Here is a 24,964-nt window from a genome sequence, read left to right on the forward strand (position 1 = left end):
AACGTAATACCATTTGGATTAAAAAATGCTAGTGACACGTACCAACGCCTAGTAAGCCGGATGTTCGAAAAACAAATAGGGAAATCTATGAAGTTTACATTGATGATATGTTAGTTAAGTCCCTGCGAGCAGAGGACCATTTGAAGCATTTGCAGGAAACCTTCAGTATATTGAGGAAATACAACATGAAGTTGAACCCGGATTCGGGGTCGGGTCAGACAAATTTTTCGGATTCATGGTATCCAATCGATGAGTCGAGATCAACCCCGACAAGGTAAGAGCTATCGAGGACATCACGGTAGTAGACAATGTAAAGGCCGTGCAGAGGTTAACCAGGAGCATAGCCGCCCTGAGACGATTCATCTTTAGGTCCTCCGATAAGAGCCATCGATTTTTCTCGTTACTGAAGAAGAAAAATAACTTCACATGGACCCCAGAATGACAGCAGGCCTTGGAAGAGCTTAAACGTTACTTATTGAGCCCGCCGCTGCTTCACACGCCGAGGGCAGACGAACATCTGTACTTATATTTGAAAGTATCGGAGATAGCAGTAAGTGGAGTCCTAGTCCGGTATCACGACCCGAAATTCCCACCTTTGGGACCGTGATGGCGCCTAACATTTCACTTGCTAGGCAAGCCAATGTTAGAATAATCTTAATCATTTTTAAACAATTTTAAATTAAACAGATGTCCATTATTGAAATAAAGTGTGGAAGACCATAACAAACGAATCATCCAATACATCCCAGAACTGGAGTCACAAGTGCACGAGCTTCTAGAATAATACAAACAAGAGTCTGAATAAAATAAGGTTGTCTGAAAGAAAGCACACAACTAAAATAAAATAGAAGGGGACTTCAGAACTGCGAACGCCATGCAATTATACCTCAAGTCTCCTGCGAATAGCTGAATCCGAGAAAATCTACTATACATCGTTGGGACCAACTCGGTATCTGCACAAGAAGTGCAAAGTGTAGTATGAGTATAACTGACCCCATGTACCCAGTAAGTACCGAGCCTAACCTCGACGAAGTAGTGAAGAGGCTAAGGCAGGTCATTTACATTAACCTATACGCAATAATAATAACAATAACAAGAATAAAAATAAGACTGTTAAATCATATCAATAATTGAAGTCAATTCAGCTGTCATAATCCCTTAAAGTTGTCGCGATTTTTCGTTTTGGCACTTTAACTTGGACTTGTTCCTATTAGACACCTAAAATAGTTAAAAGTAAATCTATTGAACACCTTCTTGACAACCAGTCAAAAATATAAGTGCGTGTAATCTACACGCGAATGATGTGGCAAAGTTACGAATGAAATGCTGACACGTGGCATTTCAACTCCAAAATTTATAAAAATGGATTTTTTGCCACAACGAAAGAAATAAAGAGAAAATCTATCTTAACACCTCCTCATACCCGCCCCAACCTACTGATTCCCTCGTCTCCGGCCAACCCAACCAACTCATACCATCGTCTCCGGCCACTCCACCTCTCCCTCAACGCTTCTGGCCCTGGGTATGGATTCTCAAGAAGTAACATGTATCCAACTGCTAAAATAATGTCATTGCAGACTTTTGCAATTCTTGTACAAAAGAAATAATTTGTTGATTAATTATTTCTCCCACTCAAAAATCAATCACCATGAAACTGTAAATAACAGGCAGCTTACGTATTAATATATGTCATTTTGAGATTTCAAAGTAAGGTTCTACAGTAAAATTATTGTAATGTTGTCAGTTACATTATCATTGGTAGCAGCCATAGATTTTTCGACGTGAACAAGATACTGAGACAGGATCTGAAAATTGGGTTGAATTTGTATGAATCTGTTCTTATAAGAATATGCTAGATTTTGTATGAATTGGTTGGATTTTATTTCATAGGGAATGTGAGATTTCAGAAAGGAAAGATGCCAGTAGAGCTTATTTTCCATAGATATGAGAGGTAAAAGACGGTGAAAATATGTAGGGAAAAAGAAAGAGCCTTGTTAGCATAATGTAAAGGCTAATGTTATTTCACGCTTACAAATACAGTGGGAAACACGCGTTGTGCCATGTCATTCATGGGTGTTCAATAGATCCAGTTTTAACTTACTTTAGGTACCTAATAGGAACAAGTCTGAGTTAAAGTGCCAAAACGAAAAATCGTGATAACTTTAAGGGGCCACTTATATATTTGGCCTACTATAAATTTTCAATATTTTTTCTTCTTATTCGATCTCTTCTTTAATACTGCTACTACTAAAGATTGAGATGTGTACCCCGTCACATACTTAGTTAATGGCATATCGAGGCGAGAGTCAGAATTTGAACTTTACAAGTTTTAAATTTTAGAATAATAACATCAAATGTTAGTAATTGGATTTTAAATTTAATTTTTATACATATTTAATTGATTCCTTAATACAAATATAGAATTTAAATTAATCAAATCTGTTAAATTTGGCCAAGTAACCTTTTAGCTCACCCATGTTGTTTCCTCTAGTCTTAGCCCAATCTATAAGCAGGGGCAGAGGGAGAGCATTAACTGCGGGTTTCATGAACCCAGTAGCTTTTGTTCAAATCCTGTATTTATATTAGAAAATTCATAAAATATGTATAAATATTTAATTGCGAACCCATTAACTAAGACGAGTTATGGATTCAGTGACGAACTCAGAAACCATAAACTTTAAATTCTAACTCTGTTCTGTCTATGAGCCTCGATTCTCATACTAAACTAATGAAATAGTATTCCCACGTATCATCCTTTCTCATGCATCAAGATTTAAAGCTTATGGATTCATGGTTTAGTCTTTCTGAGTTATGAATTTAAAATTAATATAATTTATATATATTATAATATTTTTAAGATAATACAAGATTTGATCCAAAGTTATTGAGTTCGGATGAATCTCCTTTTGCCCTCTAGCTCTGCGTCCAATTAAGGATTTCTCACTTGTGGTCTCTGACATGGGGGCGCTACATAAGAACCATTTTATGAGGTAATAGTAATCATTTAGCTAATTACATTATTGGATTTAAAAAGTGAAGTTTTTTTCCATTTCCAATCATGTTAATTTTTTTCATTTGTTAGGTCCGAGGTCTTATGGTGTCTTTGGTACAAAGAAAAATATTTTTCGAAAATATTTTTCAATTTTCTCATGTTTGGTTGGCTTAAATGTTTTGGAAAATATTTTTTTCGTGAAGTCATTTTCCTCCAATTGGAGTTTTCCCTATCAAGAGAAGGGAAAACATTTTTCAAAACTCTTTTTCAATTTTTCTCATCCTATTCCCCATCCCTACCAAGTCCCACCAACCCACCCCCACACCCTACACCCCACACCTACCGACCCACCCCCGCCCACTATACCCCGCCCCACACCCCACAAATGAGTATTTTTTTTCATTTGAGGAGGGGGGAACAAGGAAATATGTGGACTTTGGGAAGGGGGCTGAGGAGAGTACCATAAAAAAATATTTCTACTCTCTAACCAAATACTAAAAAATATTTTACAAAAAATATTTTTTACTCACCAACCAAACAAAGGAAAATAAGTAATAAAATCACTTATTTTTCATGAAAATATTTTCCTTCGTACCAAACACACCCTTAGTCCCAACATAGTCCAATCAAAGATGTGCTTTTAACAAATTTATAGTAAAATATTTACGGCCCCTAGCTAATATACATGCACTATAAATTATTAATTATGTATAATATCTATATTTATCATCTACTATTTTGGTGGACCACTATTTAACTTCTCCTCGAAGATCTTGTTGGACATTCATGAGCCCAAAGGTATTGCGAAGGGTTGTTATAAGTTGTAGAAATGGCCTAGGATAACCACTTTTTAATATGGTATTTAATTTTTATCCAATATTTTTAATGCTGATAAAAAATAGTCATTACTATATCCTTTCTTCATGAGTGATGTGTAAATATTAAGGACATGGTGTCCTTAATATTTACACTGCACACATGAAGCTAGGGACGCCATGTCCTTAATATTTACACCGCACATATGAAGTTAAAGACATAATGTCCTAAAGTTTAACAACGAAAAGTGCAAATACAAGACAATTTGCCCTTAATATTTACACATCATTCATAAAGTTAAGGATATCATGTCCTTAATATTTACACAACACTCATAAAGTTAAGTACATTATGTCCTTAATATTTACACTGCACACATGAAGTTAAGAACACCATGTCCTTAATATTTACACTGCACATATGAAGTTAAGGACATGAGGTCCTAAAGTTTAACAATAGAAGGTGCAAATACAAGTTAAAGATATTATGTCCTTAACATTTACGCTGTACACATGAAGTTAAGGACGCCATGTCCTTAACATTTACACTGAACATATGAAGTTAAGGATATGATGTCTTAAAGTTTAACAACGGAAGGTGCAAATATAGGACACTTTGTCCTTAATATTTACACAGCATTCGTAAAGTTAAGGGCACCATATCCTTAATATTTACACATCACTCATGTCTAGCACAGGGGTATTTTCGTCCGGACAGGTAAAAAATTATTAAGTACTGACTAAAGAGTAAATATATTTTAAATAATATCTAAAGCGTAAAAGCATCTCTAATTAGTGGCTAACTGTGCACTTCCCTCCCGTAAGTTTAACCTTCGGCCCTCATGATAATGTGAAAACATTTATTTTCTGTTTCTTTCGTAAAAGATAAACTTTCCCCCAAACTTTCGTTTCGTTAAAGAAAAAATTACGTAAATATTTTAAATTCTTTTCAGTGTATATATGTGAACTGTCATTTTTTTTTGGAATGTAAAAAGTGAATAAGAGATTATTTTGCTTTGAAACGTATCCTCAGCCAGGGGCTTATTTAGGGGCGCTAGGTGCGAACACCCTTCGCCGAAAAATTATATTGTATATATAAGGAAAAATTTGATTTTTATCTTTATATATTATATTTTGAATCCCCTTCCCACTGCCCAAAAATATAGTTTAATGGTCAAGGGGTTCAAAACCATTATGAGGTCATTGATTCCATTCCTACCCGCGTCCTCAGCTTCCAAAAATATTGAAAGGTCTTTGAAGTGTGAATGATAAGGCACTCGGGTTAATTAAAATAACATTTGTTTATTTAAAAACAAAAATAATTTTTTCTATAAAATAGAAAAAAATGCTTAACTGGTTAAATAATAATAATAATAATATCAAGTAAAGTGAAACAGAGAGCATATATAAAGCTCAGTTTATTACATGGAAATGGTAGTACTTAATTTACAGTGTCGCTGTTATAAAAGATACTGTAGTAAGTATTAACTAGTCAGTTCAAAACTTCAAATAGGAATGAAGACGTAATAAAGTTGTAAAATTACGAAGTTAAACCAACTCAACGCCACTGAAAACTCGGAGAATTTTGGCGGGTAAATGGAGCTCCTGAAGCTCTCCAAATTCAAGCTCCAACTCCACGCCCTAATTTGTGATGTTCGTGAACTCAAAGTAAAACCGCCATTTCATCATCACCTCTCATCTCCATAACTGATCATCAATTTTCTCCATTACAGCTCACACTGTTTCTATGAACTTTTATTGCAGGAAAAGGAACGCAATGCCTCTCAACAAGTCCAACTCGCACTACAGGTTCATTCGAATCACTCGCATCTATGCACTTATTAGTAATTTATATGTAAAACTTCTAGCCGCCGAAGAAGTTTTTTGATGTGTGAATAACAGAAGCAAAAGCAATCGGAGGAGGAATTCAATCAAAAATTGACGGAATTTCGTGCTGAGTTAGGTTTCTCTAATGAACTTAGGCATAAGCTGGAAAGAAAGGTAAAGTACAATTTACTACTCATCTTTGACTCTTATCATTATACGCTACACGAACGTAGAGGCTAATCCAGCATATAAACAGAGGGTTCACGTGCATTTATTATCTCAAACTCAAATTATGTATGTGTGGCCTAGTGGTCTTTGAAATGGAAGGAGGACCATGAGGTTTCACCTTGAAATCCCAGCAGAGGCAAAACACATTAGATGATTTCCTTGGTGGTAGAGTCATCCGGTACCTGTGCTGGTGGGAGGTAGCAGGTATCCGGTGGAATAGTCAAGATGCGCGCAAACTGGCATGCACATCACTTTCATAAAAAAAAAAAAAAGCATTTTAAAAATTCGCGCGTGTGTGCGTGTGTGATATATTAATTTAGAGCTATAATGTGTGTATATACTAAGAGGTGCATTTAATCACTCTAAATTCTAGATCCGCATCTCACCTACAGGGGCGGATATAGTGTTGAAGTAATGGGTTCAGCTTTGGAGATCCACTAAGTACAAATAATAGATTTCGAACGAAGTAATTCAAATAGGTTGTGTTACAATTTCGAATCCATAAAGTTCAAATATTGGTTGTGCCTCTGCTCATCTAGACGTTTAATAATTTGTATCATTCAGAACGGAAGTTAGAGGTCACAAATTAATACAGGTAACTTGCTTAGAGAATGAGAATAATTTGCTGGAGAACAAGAAGAAGGAATTGGAAGGAACTTTACAAAGCTTGCTTGAATCAAGGGAAGATTTTCTGAAGGCTTATGAGGTTAGCATTTTGTAATGCTAAGCCAGATTGGTTAAAGTAGATTTTGTTAATTCATATATTTACCTTCATGACTGATGTTCTGGTTTGTTCTGCTGGTTCATGATATTTCTGTTTTATCTGATTTCGGGCTCTAAATTTTAATGAGAATTTACCAAACTCTAGCATTATGAAAATGCATTGCCGTCTCTTAATATAGGAAAGAGAAAACGGAACTTTCCCGGTAACTTTGTTTATTTCCAAAATCTGGAACAGTAACTCTTGTAACCAGCAACTGAATGTTATGAGGTCATGTGCAGGGGCGGATCTAGTTGCCCAAGGTTGGGTTCAAATGAACCCATAACTTTTAGTCTAGACCTGAATTTATCTGTGTAAAATTCATTAAAATTGCTGAAAATATTGAACTATAAATTGATAGCTCAATTGAAATTGGAGTCCTGAACCGATAAAATTAAAATTCTAGATCCGCCTCTGGTCATGTGCATGCTGTAACCGGAAGAAAGTCTTTGTTCTTCAGGTGGCAGTTCCTAGATTGGATCATGTGTTTCCGCAGAGCTGAACGTCTTGTTAGATAATTTTCCAAAAATTTTGTCCCTTTGGCAGCTATTTTTGCTGCCTTAGAACTTAGATCTGCTGTGTCCCTGCTACCTTCCACGTGGATACTCATGTATATGTTTGTTTAAACTTAAGAGATAGCAAAAATTGTACTCCGTAGAACTTGTGTGATGTCATTTTCAACCAATAAGCTAAACTTCTTAGCTATCTCCCCAAAATAGTTACTCAATTCTGCTACAATGAACATGCAGGACTCTACATATGAAATGAAGCGAGCTATTGAAGACAGAGATAGAAAAATTGGTATTCTATCTGAAACGTTAAGAGTTCATTTGTTATTATTCGACTCAATATCAAAGGAGGCTTCCTCCATCAATAAACTTATGGATGATGCTAGACACGCTCTCAGTCAAAAGGAGGATGTAGGCATGTAGCTTTCTTTTCTTAAGGTTTCATTCATTCAATCTCAGCAATCTATAACTTGCTCACAGACACCGATTTCTTTTTTTCTTTTTTTACTTTCCTCAATTTCTCTTGTCATGTCCAGTGGCTGGGCTAAAGAGGAAAATGGATGAGGTTTCTACTTTTGAGAAACTTTTTGTCGGTAATTTCTTATCCTTATTTACCTTGGCATGTAGCTCATTTAGTCTTGTATTCAGCATTTAGCGACACATCAGAATAGGATATTACTAGAATAGACACTATTTGATCCATCAGACATCTTTAGCCATAAATCTATCTACATAGGTCATTTTATAATACAGAACATCTGGTTCGTTTTCTCAGGATTGCTCTTATTGTAGTCCATCTAGATACTTGTCATATCTGTGGGGTATCGATACCTATTGTCCATCTATATACCTCTAGGTGTAAGTACATATAGGGGAGATGTATAAGCATAAATTAATCATGAATCCAAGAAGGGTTTAGTTTTTGTTCTATGTATCATTCCATAATTATGCTTAAGACTTCTTGTTTGGTGCAATTGTCATTCATTACACGCTTTTTCGGTGTAAATTCCATCATTGCTCTTCAAAGTTGGTTAGTTATGTGAAAATTAATTAGACTTCTGATTGTAAGAAGTTAGCTGTTGGTACCTAAGAAACTAGTGCTATAATTTTGCAGAAAAGACCAACAACCTGGAAAGAAAACTTATGAATAATGAAGTGGAACTCACAGCCAAAGCTAAAAGAATACGAGAGCTGGAGGCAGAACTTGAGGCAGCAATTCTTAGCAAGGAGTTCCAACCAAAGATCATACAGATATCCATTAACTGATGGAAGCAGTTCGTGCTCCCTTATGCTTTATTAGGTCTCGGCAATGTTCTTTCACATTCCCTTATTAATGGCATGCCTCCTTAACTAGTCATACCTTCAGAGAGAGATATCCACAAAAGAACTACTTCTACAGAACTTAATCTCAGAGAACAAGGTTTGCATAGTAGTTTGCCTAGGTATATTATTATTTCAACTCAGATTATTAACTTGACCTATTACCTTTCTGGATGGGTAATTATCAGGGACTGCATTCTGAAATAGGAAGCCTAGGCATTGTCATAAAAAAGATTCAAGATGCCGTCACTCGTATGAGTGAAGAGGTCTGAACACACTCTCATTTTTCCTCAGGATTTACCTTTCAAATGCTGCTTGACTTTAGCCCGATGTGAATTCTGCCAGTTGCTTATAACTTGAGAATATTCTTGGAAAATAGACTTTTCTGTGTTATGGCAGATCTAGTCCATGTGATCAATCATTTCTGATGTACCAACTCCAGTAACTATAACAGAGAGATTATGTAGTTCTAAGCACATCTGCTCAAGCAAGCCCCAAATTACCATTTGTGGATAATATATACATTTCTGTGCACCTTTATATACCTCTTCTTTTTGTTTATGTCAAATGAATTCTGTCACTACCCTTATGATTTACAACTCAACAAGGATAAGGTCTTTGATTTGTATAATTAGGCCATCATCAGTGTTTAATCATTCCATTGGCCCTAGCTAATGTTGTTTCAGTTTGACATTTCATCTCTTTGTTGAAATATGCATTTGCTGTGCAAGTGCCTCCCTCTTAATGTATTGCGTTATTCCTTGGCTTCATTTCTGCTACTAATTTGTCTGTATCTTTCTCTAATGCCAGGACAGAAGGACATTCACCTCACTGATGGAAGGCCAGGAAGAATGCCTTTCAATTAGACAAAGTGAAAAATTAAGGTTTGACTGAGCCTCTTATAAACTCCAATGAAAGATTACTATTCTGGTTTAGTAAGCAAAGACTGAAGATTAGCAACATCTTGAATTTACAGTTGGAATTTTCTTTTAAGCACCTTTGTCTAATTAAAGTAAATGCAGCTAAACTTCCTAAATCAAAGTTTAATTTCTCTCTCAGCAATCAAAAATGACTCTTGGAAAGAATTTGTTATCAATTATCTCTGTCGGGAAGAATTTGTCCTGGATATAACATTTTGCTAACCATTTTCAGAATATATGATAGCTCCTTTAATTTTCTAACTGAATGATGTGAATGTGTAAGCCTCAGTCCATTTCTTTGCCACGCAGAAAAAGGAGAATGATCAAAGCTTTCAGCGGCCTACGCTTTCTCCTTCTGATAGCTTTCAGCAGGATATGCTTTTCTTTTTGAAGATTTGCTTGCATATCTTCTTTTGCATTCATTGTTGATTTAGAAATCTTTTATAGTTCTTGCTCTTGTGCTCACGGTAACTATTACCTAGTGATAGGCAAAGATAAAGACAGAAACTCTCCTAAGTGACCATAGTTTGTCCCATGCTATTGATTCTTTTCAACTATAATATCAATCAAAAAGGTTTCTCTTAACAATGGGTTATCAGTAAGCTGATCAGAAAATGGCAATAAAATCAACATGTGGCTTTTATCTGTTCCCTCATCTGGCTCATATTAAATACTTCAGATACTGTCATGCATGTAATAAGTTGTCAATATTCTTCCTTAATTTATGACATTTTGCTTACTAGGACGCCAGATACTGCTCAAATCAAAGGGAAAGACTCTCATCCAAAGTCTTCTATGAGTGAAGAAAGCACAGGTTCCTATCACGCCCTTGCTTCATGCTGTAAGGAGCATAAGCTTTAGTGTTTTAGTTAGTCTGGCAATTGCTCATTGTGTAGCTTAGTCCTTTACAACGACAACCAACAAAACCTACGGCCCAGTCCCAAGCTACCTTAATCCTTTACACCAAACTACTATATTTTCCTACCATATGATGCAACTAAGACTCAATTTGCTTTGAGTATATTTGTAGAACTCATCTTTTTGCTCCAAGTTCTGCAACTGCTTCCTCCTCCATCTCGTGAATGATATGCTTTCAGCTATCTCTATTTTGATTCCACTTCCCCTGTTTCTTTTCCTTTTAGGAACTGGAACCTTATAGCTTTGTGTATATTTTCTAATGCTATAAATTAAAAAAGGAAGATACAATAAGTTTTGAATGCCTTATGCTTCATCGCTTATGAATTCAAGGCATAAACTTGCAGTTCTGTCGTTTCCCTAGATTGATTGTTCAGTGTAACAATAGAGCAGAAATTCACTGATAATGTGCAATTTGCCAAAGCAGCCTCGCCAGAAGTTCAGGAGGATTCAATAAAGAGCCCCTTGAAGAAGGATAACAAGATTAACTGCTATATATCAGAGGCGAGTACATCCATCCTCAGATAAATCTTCTCCCACCATATCTGTAAAAAGTTTTTGAACTTGCAGATACTTCTTCACCTTTGCAATTGCAGTCTGTTTATTCTCCCTCACTGTCAGCTTGCTCAGTGCCTCAATGTGAAGCTAACAATGCAAGTGTCTCTGCTGCTGCAGCAAAGGTATGATTTACTAGCTCACATTAAGTTCTTGTGGCATCATTCATGCTTGTAAAAAGGTACTTATGGGATCACTAATGCTATTTTCCATATTAATTACGTTGAATGCTGTCGCCCTGAAATCTAACCCTTGTAGGTGCTACTATCCTTTTCATCCAACAGTTGCCTAAGAAATTAATTGAAGAACTCTTCCTTTTAGCTGTGCCATTTTTGTCTTAAAACTCTTTCTATCTTCTGGGTTAATTGTTTCTTCTGATATAGGATGATTACACAGAATTAGCGAACCAGCTGGATTCTGAATGCTCAACGACTCAAGTGGAGATCCTGTAAATTGTAAGATTTTGGTCTTTGTATCAGAAATTTGATTCGACTCTGCGAGCAAACTAGACTAACTTTTCATATACTTCATTTTAGTACAATTAAGTTAGTGAAGTTTTGGTGATCCACTATGCAAAACTGTCTTATACTTGAGGCTGGGCAATTGTTTTCTGCTTTCCACTTATCTCTCTTTAGTTAACATATTCAATATTGAATTTTAAAACAAACACTACGTCCGTTCCATGTAGATAAAAGTTTTCAAGTTTACCACCTTTAAGTAGATTTTGACTTTAAACTTGTAATTTTTATACCTATTTGGTCTAAAAGGAATTACAATGCAATTAAATATCTTCTAACATGCTATAGTGATGCACTTCGTTAGAAAAAGTCAAGCCAAATATTATAGAAGTTATCAAAGTTGTAACCGTTCACATTCTGTTTGAAAACTAATTCAAAGTTGTAGTAGGAAACCTTAGTTATTTAGGATTTGATTTATTTAATTCATGTCTAAATAGAATTTGTAGTCAGAATTAATATAGGAATACACTTTCATATTTCTAGTTGACATAATGTTTCGTACTATTATAAATAGGGGTATTACTAATTTATTTTATGTGGAGATTTATGAGAATGGTAAAGAGCTTTTAGAGATTAATAATAAAATATTTTTCCTTTACTATCTCATTTATTTGATTGAACAGTTTAGATCTGAAAGAAGACCTAGCAATGGCCAGAACGAGTGCTTTGACCGGAACCCAATTTATTGTGCCTCGAGTTTGAGACCTTTCTCAAAAGAAATATAATTGTGTGATTTTGCGAATTTCTCCATCCCAGGTAAATGGTACTCGTATCTCTGGTGATTGCCAAGGCTGGCTTGAGTTCCATGAGTGATTATTACTAGTAATTCATTTTTCAATTCACGTTCAAAAGATACTAGGTTGTCTAACAAAATTTGCAAATTAATATGTCTAAATTGCCATATCTAGTCAAACATCTTGTCAAAATGTTTATTTTTAAGTTTCTTGTAAAAAAAAAAAAAAAAAAAAAAAGCAACAAAATTTGAAAGCACAAAAGTTACTCTCCTCCCTCTCCGTTCCAATTTGTACGGCTCAATGTTACTTTGCATGGCATTGACAAATTTAGCTCACTGGGCTAACGGTGACAGAACTAAATTGTGCCTCAAAAGAGATCATTTGTGCAAATGGCCCATAGTAGATTTAGCAATTTCTATTCTACGCCTCCCAATATCCAAGCTTAATGACCAATGGCTATTCAAGTGGAGGTCGATGTTGTAGATTCTCAGTATCTAGTGTTTTGCTTTTTTTTCTTCTTATTCATGGTATACATTTTGTGTTAAAGAGGAGTCTCGAAGTAACGATAAAATTATTTATGTATTACCTATAGGTCACGCATTCGAGTTTAGAAGCAACCACTAATATTTACATTAAGGAATATTGTCTAAATCGCACCTTTTGGAGTGCGGTCATTCTCCAAATTGTGCATGAATACGAGATGTTTTGTGCATCAAGCTGCTATATCCATACATTTTATGTTATTCCTAGCCAATAATGCAAGGATCGGGCGATCAAGATGTTCACAGTGAAGAATGCCATATATGTTAACCACGTAATACAAAACCTTGGAAAAGATTTTCAGCATACCATACATACATGTCATCTACGTAAATACAAAACCATGACAACCATGAAAATTGGTGTGGTTAGTAAGCATGCCGTTCAATGTTGGCAACCTACTTTGCGACGATAGCTGTGATCCAGCAAAATAAGGTTACTTGACCCTTTCTTTAGAATTCAAAGATTGTCCTTATTGATAAACCTTAGAAAATTCAAGTAGTTGTGACTTTTTTATGAAAAAAAAAAAGAAGAAGAAATTTTCTATACCCGGTGTATAGCGCCAAAATGAATTAATACATAAAATGTATCATTTTCTACAAAAATTACTTAAACCTTTTCAGCACATGATATTAGCTCATAAAACAAAAATCTTCTAATCTGTGTGAGCCACATTTTCCTCTAAGATGCATGTTTTAGTTCTTATATATTTTGTAATTATCTCCTTTTTTTAATTTTTTTTTCTCTAAAGTTAATTAGGTGCATGCTTTGGACGAAGGTAAGACCACTTGTAAGTTTTAACTCATCTTAATTTTTGCCAATAAAATACCTAGGATATCCTCTTTTTACGGGCAGACAAAAGATAGCTTACTACTTTTATCAGAAATGGTGAGTAAAGTAACAAACAGAGTAAGGAGTTGGCAAATTAAACTTTTATCAACTGGAGGTAAAGCAGTTCTAATAAGACATGTTCTATTAGCCTTGCCAACACATTTGTTATCAACCATTCATTCACCTAAAGGAGTACTGGAAGATATTTACAAGATTTTTTTGGAACTCCTCTTGTGGGATGGATAGGCACCATTGGACAGCCTGGGAGAAACTATGTTATCCATATAAGGAGGGAGGGGTTCAATTTAGAAAACTTGAAGACATCTACAAAGTATTTACAGCAAAATCTTGGTGGAACTTGAGAACAATGAATTCTCTTTGGAAAGACTTTGTACTTGCCAAATATTGCTATGATTCTCACCCAGTGGCAATAAGGTTGGGTAGAAAGCAGTCATCAAACGGAAAGAAATGTACAAATTGAAGCATGAAGTGGAGCAACATCTAGTTTGGTTAGTTGGTGAAGGAGAAATTTCCTTTTGGTATGATAATTGGACTAAGTTCGGCCCCTTGTACAAGCAGCTTCCAGACAATATACAACCCACCGACATTAAACTTAAAGATGTGTTGGTAGATGGGGAGTAGCAAGAGAAAAATTATGATGTGGAATGGAATGATGCGATCAGAAATATAATAAATACGGAGGAAGTTGAATTTCTCGATGGAACACCAGACAAAGCTATTTGGTTAGCAGACAATAAAGGCAAATTCACAATAACTACGGCATGGGATATATGGAGAAACAAGAAGGAGACAGTTGATACTCACTCCCAGATCTGACATAAAGATGTTCCCTTCAAGATGTCATTCATCACATGGAGAGCCTTGACTAGGAGACTACCTACAGATGAGAGGTTGCTGAGAATGGGATTTACAGTGGTAGCTCATTGTTGTTGTTGCACCACACCAGGATCCGAAACCGTTGAACACCTCTTCTGCTCAGGAGATTTTGCACAAAAGGTGTGGTCGAACTTTTGTGAACCTTTTAGAATTCAATGGAGAGGAACACTTCTGATTCAACTACTGAAGAAATGGATGACATACAGAGCAAAGAACACAATTGAAAGCTTGGTAGCAAAAATCATTCCTCAATTTGTGGTCTGGGAACTCTGGAGATCGCGGTGTGCAAGTAAGTATGGTACTGAGCTCTATTCCAGCCAAATATCAATTGGTTTCATTTCTCAAAATATCACCCAGTTAGTCAAACAAAAATTTGAAAGACTAGGAAGTAATACTAACTGGGAGAGAATTCAGAGTATGTTGGAAATTCCTATAAATCAGAAAATATACAAGATTGTCAAATGGGAAAAACCACCACCTCTCGTATGCAAAATCATTAGTGATGGTAATTGTGTGGAGGGATACTGTGGGGCGGGTGGTACTATTCGAGATAGTGTGGGAAAACTCATCCTCGCATGCTAAGAATATTTGGATCCCGGTACTAGTAATTGGGCGGAAGGCCAGGCTATGCTAATTGGATTACAAAAGGCCGTCGCAATCGAAATAAATGAAATGATTTTAGAAGCAGATTCTAAACTCCTTGTGTGTTCAGTAAAGGAGGAGGTAGATACACCATGGAGACTCCTACAAACAGTGAACAAAATCAAAAAATTTGTGGAGGAAAAGAAGGTGACCGTGAAGCACTGCTACAGAAAAGCCAACAAAATTGCCGATAGATTAGCCGCCATTAGCCACACACACAAAAAACTCATCACTGCCTCAAATTCTGAAGCATTACCGAGACAAATTAGGGGGTTACTACATCTGGATAGATTGGAATTGGCAGCATTTCGAGTCAGACAATTGAAAGCCTGAGGAATCCAAACTTTTCCCTTTCTAATTCTAAAACCCAACTTGGTACCCCCCCCCCCCTCCATGTTATTATTTTTATATTGTAGTCCATTTCTTTTAAATTATTATTAGAGGTCTTGGTTGAGTAGAATTCAGCTGGACCAAAAGCATAGGCATATCTTATTCTGTATGTAGATATAATAGCAAATTCGTTTCATCTATGTTTGTTGGCAATTCGGCCACGATGATAAGTATAGCTTGTAAGGCGCAACAAAAAAGATATAGGATATCAGAAGCGGAGTTAGGATTTCAAGTTTATGGGTTCGGGATTCTAATTCTTTTAAGTTACTAAGTTCTAAATTAATATTTGTACATACTTAATAAAATAAAATAAAAATACAAGGTTTGAACTAAAGTTACTGGGTTCGTCCGAACCCGTAGTCGGCTATGTGGCTCCGCCCCTAGATATAGCTTACTTTTAACAAGCTACACTATTCAGCATTATGTTTTCAGTTTGTCCTTTTCTTGCAATCACCGATTCTAAAGTGGCCTATCACAAGTTAGTAGAAATTGTTCTCGGTGAAGGAAAGTAAAAGTTTGAGGCATATTCGAAACTACTGGAGCTAAAATCTATAACTAGATTCCTAGCCTGTTCTCGGCCTCACCATTATATATATTCTCGCATTAAAGATTGTGTCATTTTCCACCAAGATCATTTCTTACTCGATTAGTTGATTATAACTATTAGTTGATCATCACAAATTGTCACTATATTTTTGTTTTTTCACATAGTTAACTGAAAGTGGGGAGAACTTAACTGGACAACAGTTGGAAGATTGGATATTGGATTCGAGCATGTAGCATTTCGAATTATGATGTTTTCGTCACTTCATTATTTCCTTGATGGACCAAATGGTTAATGTATTGGCAAAATACATTGACAGATATTTAAAGTTGTCCACACTTTTCACTTAGCTACTCAATCTTAAGTCTATTCCATTTATATGCTCTAACCATATGTCATTTAGACATAAAAAGCTGACAGACAAGGTAAGTGTTTCTCACATTTTTCAAGCGCGTTAAATAGTAAAAAAAAAAAAAAAAAACTCTTCACTTTCCAAATGCTATCTACTCTCTCTGGCCCCTCCCTCCCAACCCCAGCCACCCCGACCAATCTCGGTTTTCGAAAAACACTAAGCTCAGGCGATGAACATTGATGAAATTTTTCCACAACTTTAAACAAATGCTTTCTCTCTTTAAAGAATGCTAGCTCTTTTGAGTTAGTTTTGATCAAAATCTAACTGATTTTAAAGCAAATTTTATGAAGCTACTCATGATTTTAGGCATTTTTGCTCCGATTTTCAAATTATCATTAACATCTCTTCTCAAAAAAAATTATTTTATTTTTAATTTATAACTGGGTTTTCACCAATGTAAATGGGAATGATTCCCGTAACTTTCCTTTAGATTTATATAATTGGGTTCAATTGCCACTTGAAATCTGTAAGTGTATTTGGAATTACATTTATCACATATGCAAAGAATTTGCAGATCATCAAGGAAGATTAATACAGAGTATTCCAATATATATGTTTAGATTGTTAATTTGTTACATGAAATCTTAAACTAAGAAAGAAGACAAAAGGAGGGGGTTCGTCGGGGAAGATGACCGGGGGTGCGTTCTTGTTTTTCTTTTACTCATTTTTCTTTTCTTTTTCAAAAGTTTTTTTAAAATTTATTTACGTTAAATCCACGTTCCCGCTTCTTATTTGTCGCTTTGGTATGTGAATTATACGCATCTTTTGTGGTGACTGCCTATCAAGTTTGTGTTTGAATGATACATTTGAGATGTGGTTAGAGTGTTCAAATGGAAAGAAGTTAAAGATAAAACGTATAAGTGAAAAAATATGAACAACTTTAAAGAGTTGCCGATGTATTTTGCCTAATATATTTACTCATTCGGTTAAAAGTTTCGGTAGAAAATATTTTCCTCTTTGATGGGCTTACATATTACAAATTTATATTAGTCGGGACTTCATAAATACCGTAAGATTTTTATGTGGCACCCAATTTTGTGCCACCTATTGAATTTGTACCTACTTTTTAAATAAATAATTAACCAATACCCAATTTTGGATAACTTCAGATACATACACTTTTCTCTTCTTCTTTACTGCTATTTTCTTCTTCTTAATTTTCGCTTTGAGTTTCTTCTTCTTTTTCTTCTTAGTAGCAAAATGAATTTATTAAATTTATTATTATTTTGACAATTTGATGATTGCGATTTGTTCTTTATGATAATTAAAAATTATATTTTAAATTTGAGCTCATTTCGAGTAGATTGGGCATTGAATCGTATATTGAATTGTTAAAATTCGAAGAACAAGTTTAAGTTTCAAAATTTAAGATTCGAAATCTGAAGTTGCATTCAATAGATTGAAATACTTAAGATTCACATTTCTGAAGTTGCCTTTGAAAGATAAAAGAATTTCATATTTGATTTCTGAAGTTGCATTGAACAAATTGAACTACTTCAGATTCGAATTTGTTAAGTTGCATTTGAAAGATAAAAGAACTTCCGATTTGATTTCTTAATTTGCATTGAAGAGATTGAACTACTTCAGATTCGAGCGGGTACACCTTGTATAATTTTGTACAATTCAGGTACAACTTCAATGGTGACCCCAAAAGTGGGTATATATGAAAATGCCTCAAAAATATCAACTTAATTAGTGCGGACTTACTCACATTGGCGGTCCCGAACCCAAAAAAAGAGGAGGGGTAGGCTAGCAGCCAACATCAAAACTTATAAATACATGATGATGAAGGAGTTGTCACTAGCATAAAAATAGTAGTAGGAGATACAGATTAATTTCCTATAATAGTGAGTACACCAAGGTTCAACATTAAAGCCCTACTTGTTTACACTAGTTATGGATGTGCTAACCAACATAGTACAAGATGAGGTCCCATAGTGTATGTTATTTGCTGATAATATTGTGTTAATTGACGAAATTAACTAGGGAGGGTGTCAACCAAAAGCTTGAGCTATGAAGGAGCACTTTGGAGAGTAAGGGCTTTAGGATAAGTAGGAGTAAGACTCAATACATGCACTGCAAGTTTAATCAGCACGGGAAGAACAACGTTGAGGTGATACTAGATGGGATTGCAGTGCCAACATGCAAACAATTTAGATATCTAGGCTCGTTCTTTCAAGATAGTGGAATGATAGATGAAGACATTACCTATAGGATTAAAATCAGATGGTTAAAATAGGGAAGTGCTACTATAGTTTTATATGATAGAAGGATGCCTACTAAGGTGAAAGGTATGTTCTATAGAACAAGTATAAAACCGCTAATGTTATAATTTGGTATTAATGTTGGGACACTAAATTTCAATATATTCACAAGATGAGTATTGCAACTATACAAATGGTAAGATGGATGTGTGGTCATACAAGATTAGATAAGATTAAAAATGACTACATTTGCTAGAAGGTACAAGTAGTACACATTGAGGATAAAGTGAGAGAAGATCGCTTGAGATGATTTGGTCATGTCTTGCGTCGCCCTACAGATATATCAGTCCATAGGTGTGAAACTATGGTAAATGACAGTGTTAAAAAAGGAACGAGGTAAACCTAAATTCACATGAAACCAAGTTGCCTCAAAAGACATATAAATCCTTAGAATCAGTGCAGACTTTGCTAAAAATATATCACAATAAAAGAAAAAGATCCATATAAGTGTTACTTATTAGCTAGGAACTAGGAATAGGCTTTAAATATTACTACTCATATATTTTTATTATTACTACTAATATACTAACTTATTTTCATTAATTGCTACTCTTATTTTATTTTGGCATGATAAAGATATGAGTTGAGCTTAAAGAAAGAAGTGAGAATTTATATCGTCGATCTCAACTTTGTTTGGGAGTAAGGCATAATTATTGTTGTTGTGGTTAATACGAATACCAAACGAATGGGAGAAAGAAAAAAACTTCTCAGCATCATATTTCAATGGATGTCTAAAATCAAGTACAAAACAGTATCAAGTTTCATTAAACTAGAAAAGCTTCATCAAATCATTGAGTAGTAGTTAGAAATAATGTTATATCAACCATTTCTTAAGGACATATTTCCGGCAACCAAAGGAAGTGTTAGAGTGTGAAACAAACTTACTAACCAATTCTTAATTTGAAGTCAGAAGTAGAAGTGTTTATAGTGAAGGAGAAGGAATGATGCTTACCAACTTTCCCAAACTTAGAAAAACGAAATTGCCGAGGAAAGGGTGAAAACTGAAAAGGACACGGGTAGGAGGGAAAAAAGGAAAGAAAAGAAAGAAAGGATAAATTAATAATACTATTAATATCTTTGATATCTGTATCCAGTGACCTTTTTAATGCTACTAGTATTTAATTTTCACAGTCATTACAGCACATTTACAAAGGTGTTTTATTACTACTGGAGAAAATGAGAATTAATGAAGATGCATACCTGAGGGCTAGGTCAACTGGCATAAATAAATGACAAACCCATACCGCATGGCTGACGCTGCGGGAATCTTTAAGGTTGCAATTATTTTACCTGCAGTTAATTGGCAATTTATAAGTTAGAAAATATTTTAAAGAAAATTTCTATCAAAAGTTAACAATAAAATTAGCAAATCAGGAAATGTTATGATGAAACTTTTAGTACTAAAAATTACTAATGATGTGTGAGTGTTAGTTGAGTAATAGTATAAGATTTCCGATTAAATATATAGAAATTTTATTCATACAACCACATTCTATCACTATTATTTTCTCAACGTGTTCATTGATGTATACGGTCAAAATCGAGTCTGCTCTTTTTATGAGACGAATATAATGGTCTGAGGTTCATCATTGTAATATCGAAGCCATGATGCGAAGTTAGGCTGTCGAGCTCGGTCCCCAGATACCGATCGATATCGAGTTCGACCAAGATTGAGCTCGAGACCCAGAGACCGATCAATATCGAGATCAGCCAAGATGGAGCTCGAGACCCAAAGACCGATCAAGATTGAGATCGGCCAAGATCGAGACCGAGCCAAGAAACAAAAAAGCTGTTATAGCAGCAAGTGGGGGAGAGAATCTCAGCGGAAATCACGGCTTGAATCAAGGAAAAGTCAATTAATTAATCTATCATGTGATCCCCACTATGTATTTTTAATTATATCCAAAGTAGGATTCCTCCACTATTTTAAGAGTGGTTATCATTTGTAAAGAGATAGACATTCATCCATTCATACATTCAGATTTATTGAGATTTATATAACATCTAGCAAATATTATCCTTTTGGGGCTTTGATATTGAATCATCTTGTTCTCTTATCAATCACTCTCTATTCAATTTGGGTTTGTATTCATTCTTTTTACAATTAAAATTCGATATATCTTTACTTATTTTTTTTAATTTGTACCAATTTATACCATGTATCCTTAGAACTACGTATAAATTCAACTCTATCCGTTTTTCGGGTAAATAGTTTGGCGCCCACCGTGGGGATACGGATAATAGTGGTTATTTGGTACGAATCTCTCTAAAGCACACTATTTTACACTTGCTCTTAAGAGTGTCTTTGATTTCAGGTTAAAAACGACGAACTCTCAATTAATGGCTCTACCTATCGACAACGAAGCTGGCCTTCAAGATGAGAATAACAACCTGACGCCCGGGGATGAAAGGCCACTCGTTGACCCCGTTGGAACTCGGGTCATAGATCCAATTGTCGTTAATTCACATGTGGCTATTGAGGCGAACCAACATTCCGACCCCGAAAATAGCATTCATGGTGGAACTCGATCTACAGTTCGAAATACTCAAAATGTTGGAAAAGACAGGATCAACCTGCGTATAATTTTCGAAAGGTTGCAAGCTCAATAGGTAGCGATAGCTCAATTGCAGAGCCAAACCCAGGCACCAAGAAGGGCCGAGCCGGGTCCACCCCGAGAAGTCACCCACAAAACGGGGCTAACTGTAGTAAGATCAAATGAACAAGAATCGGGGACTAATCCCAAAATTATTAGGATGCTCGAGGAACTAACAAAACGAATTGAATCAGGAGAAAAGAGGATTAAAGCAAACGACAAAAAAAATAGAAACTTATAACTCCAGGGTTGATCAGATGCCGGGGGCACCACCAATATTGAATGGCTTGGATTCCAAAAAATTCATACAAAATCCCTTCCCCCCGAGCGCAGCTCCCAAACCGATCCCCAAGAAGTTCTGCATGCCCGAAATTCCTAAATATAATGGAACGACTGACCCCAACGAACAAGTCACCTCTTACACATGTGCCATTAATTGGAACGATCTAGAAGACGACGAGATCGAATCCGTATTATTAAAGAAGTTCGGGAAAACCCTGTCAAAGGGAGCAATGATATGATATCATAATTTACCACCTAACTCTATCGATTCTTTTGCTATGCTTGTAGATTCTTTCGTAAAAGCATATGCTAGAGCCATAAAGGTCGAGACCAAAAAGTTGGACCTTTTTAAGGTAAGGCAAAAGGATAACGAGATGCTAAGAGAGTTCGTATCTCGTTTCTAAATGGAACGAATGGATCTACCATCGGTCATAGACAATTGGGCCGTTCAAGATTTCACCCAAGGACTGAACGAACGAAGCTCGATGGCTTCACGACAGTTGAAGTAGAACTTGATCGAGTACTCGGTTGTTACCTGGGCCGATGTACACAATCGATATCAATCGAAGATTAGAGTCGAAGACGACCCATTGGGTTCTGGGTCCGTTATTAAAAGGGACATCGACCGAGAACCAGTGTCGAACAGGGACCGATACCGGCCATATAACAGAGATCGTAGGGGTAGTGAACCGGGACGCAACCCCGTACGAGGCGAAAGGAAAAGTGATTGAGGCCAAGGGTCTCGAGGGCTGATGAACAAGAATTGGTTCAACAGGCATACCGTACCTAAGGAAGCACCGCGGTTCTCAGAATATAACTTCAACATTGATGCATCCGCCATCGTGTAGGCTATCGGACGCATCAAAGATACTAAATGGCCTCGACCTCTGCAGTCCAATCTAGCCTAGGGAAATCCCAATCAAATGTGCAAGTATCATGGCACCCATGACCATAGAACGGAAGATTGCAGGCAGTTGAGAGAGGAGGTAGCTCGGTTATTCAATGAAGGGCACCTTCGAGTGTTTTTAAGTGACCGGGCCAAAAACTATTTCAAAAACAGAGATTTTAATAGACAAAACGAACAAGAAGAGCCACAACATATAATCCACATGATCATCGGAGGGATTGATGTCCCCCAGGGGCCGGTGCTTAAACGCACTAAGATGCCAATTATAAGAGAGAAGCGATCTCGGACTCAGGATTACATACCTAAAGAATCCTTGTCCTTTAGTGACGAAGACGCAGAAGGAATCATGCAGCCCCATAACGATCCACTGGTAATATCTGTACTTATGAATAAAACTCAAGTTAAGCGTGTGTTAATTGATCCAGGTAGTTCGGCCAACATTATTCGATCAAGGGTCGTTTAGCAACTCGGTCTACAGGACCAGGTCGTGTCCGCAACCCTGGTACTAAATGGATTCAATATGGCGTGTGAAACTACTAAGGGTGAGATAATTTTTCCAGTAAACGTGTCCGGAACCATCTAAGAAATGAAGTTCCACGTGAGCGAGGGCGACATGAGATACAACGCCCTGTTCGGGAGGCCGTGGATCCACAACATGAGAGAAGTACCCTCGACCTTTCACCAGGTTCTAAAATTCCCAATGCCAGAGGGAATCAAAATGGTCTACGGAGAGCAACCGGCCGCAAAGGAAATGTTTGCCAGCGATGAAGTAATTTCGATATCATCACTATCATCGACAAAGGGATCAGATTTGAAGGAGAAACATGACACCAAATAGCAATCACAAACGTCAGCCTCGACCCAACTAGAGAATCAGAAAACTGATGAAGATAATGATTATGGGATCCCTCGATCCTTCATGGTCCCCGATGATTCCGATGCTACCAAATCAATGGTCGAAGAACTGGAGCAAATCACGCTAATCGAACATCTGCCCAAGCGAAAGGTATACCTGGGCACGGGGTTAAATCCCGAGCTCAGGAAAAAGCTTATTCAATTTCTTATAGCTAACATAAACTGTTTCGCTTGGTCCTATCTTGACATGACAGGGATCCCACTGGAAATAACCACTCATAGACTAAGCTTGGATCCAAAATTTCATCCGGTAAAGCAAAAAAGAAGGCCCTAGTCCGAGGTCAAACATACATTCATCAAGGACGAGGTAACCAAACTTCTTAAAATAGGATCCGTTCAAGAAGTAAAATACCCCAAATGGCTAGCAAACGTGGTAGTAGTCCCTAAGAAGGGAAACAAACATAGAATGTGTATAGATTATAAAGACATGAATAAAGCATGCCCTAAGGATTCTTTCCCTTTGCCTAATATCAATCGTATGATCGATGCCACGGCCGGCCACGAGACTCTCAGCTTTCTCGATGCCTACTCCGGGTACAACCAGATACAGATAAACCCGGAGGACCAGGAAAAGACCTCGTTTATCACTAAGTACGGTACCTACTGTTATAACGTAATGCCATTTGGTCTAAAAACTGCTGGTGCAATTTATCAACGCCTAGTAAACCGAATGTTTGAAAAACAAATAGAAAAATCAATGGAAGTTTATATTGATGACATGTTAGTTAAGTCCCTGCAAGCAGAGGACAATTTAAAGCATTTGCAGGAAACTTTCGATATACTGAGGGAGTATAATATGAAGCTCAACCCTGAAAAATGTGCATTCGGGGTTTGCTCGGGCAAGTTTCTTGGTTGTATGGTGTCCAATCAGGGAATCGAGATCAACCCCGATAAAATCAAAGATATCGAAGATATCACGGTAGTGGATAATGTAAAGGCTGTGCATTGGCTAACGGGACGGATAGCCGCCCTAGGTCAATTTATTTCGAGATCCTCAGATAGGAGCCACCGAATTTTCTCACTACTTAAGAAGAAGAGAACCTTTGCATGGACTCCGGAATTCCAGCATGCTTTGGAAGAACTAAAGCAGTATTTATCGAGCCCGCCACTGCTTAATACCCCAAAAGTGGACGAACAACTTTACCTGTACTTAGCTATCTCAGTGATGGTGGTAAGTGGAGTCCAGGACTAGGCATCGTACTAAAATCACCCAAATGGGCCATAGAAATCAGCGGGTACGATATTGAGTATCAACCCCGAACCGCCATCAAATCTCAAATCTTAGCGGACTTCGTGGATGACTTTATGCCGGTCTTCGTACCCAAGATTGAAAAAGAACTACTTATAAAATCGGGTACCTTTTCGGGAGTCTGGACCCTTTTTACAGATGGTGCCTCGAACGCGAAGGGGTACGGACTAGGCATCGTACTAAATCACCCACAGGTAATGTAGTTAGACAGTCTATTAGAACTACAAAATTGATTAACAATGAGGCCAAGTATGAGGCCATGATTGCATGTCTCGAACTAGCTAGAGGCTTGGGAGCGGAAGTCGTAGAGGCTAAGTGTGATTCCCTCCTCGTGGTAAACCAAGTTAATGGGACTTTTGAAATCCGATAAAATTGAATGCAGAGGTACTTGGATAAATTACAGG

The 24,964-nt window shown here is 36.5% G+C and overlaps 1 protein-coding gene across 1 annotated transcript; it reads left to right on the top strand.

Moving 5' to 3' along the window:
• Positions 1-5,317: 5,317 nt before the first annotated feature.
• On the top strand, positions 5,318-11,419 carry LOC104085094 (uncharacterized). The gene is made up of 12 exons (XM_070186875.1): positions 5,318-5,475; positions 5,572-5,616; positions 5,710-5,808; positions 6,458-6,568; positions 7,372-7,553; positions 7,759-7,771; positions 8,486-8,551; positions 8,640-8,717; positions 9,262-9,335; positions 10,115-10,212; positions 10,714-10,966; positions 11,225-11,419. The coding sequence occupies exons 1-11, from the start codon at positions 5,404-5,406 to the stop codon at positions 10,812-10,814; spliced, it is 939 nt and encodes a 312-aa protein (XP_070042976.1). The 5' UTR covers positions 5,318-5,403; the 3' UTR covers positions 10,815-10,966; positions 11,225-11,419.
• The last annotated feature ends 13,545 nt before the right edge of the window (positions 11,420-24,964 follow it).

The sequence above is a fragment of the Nicotiana tomentosiformis genome, chromosome 10 (assembly GCF_000390325.3).
Source record: "Nicotiana tomentosiformis chromosome 10, ASM39032v3, whole genome shotgun sequence".
Lineage (NCBI taxonomy): Eukaryota > Viridiplantae > Streptophyta > Magnoliopsida > Solanales > Solanaceae > Nicotiana > Nicotiana tomentosiformis.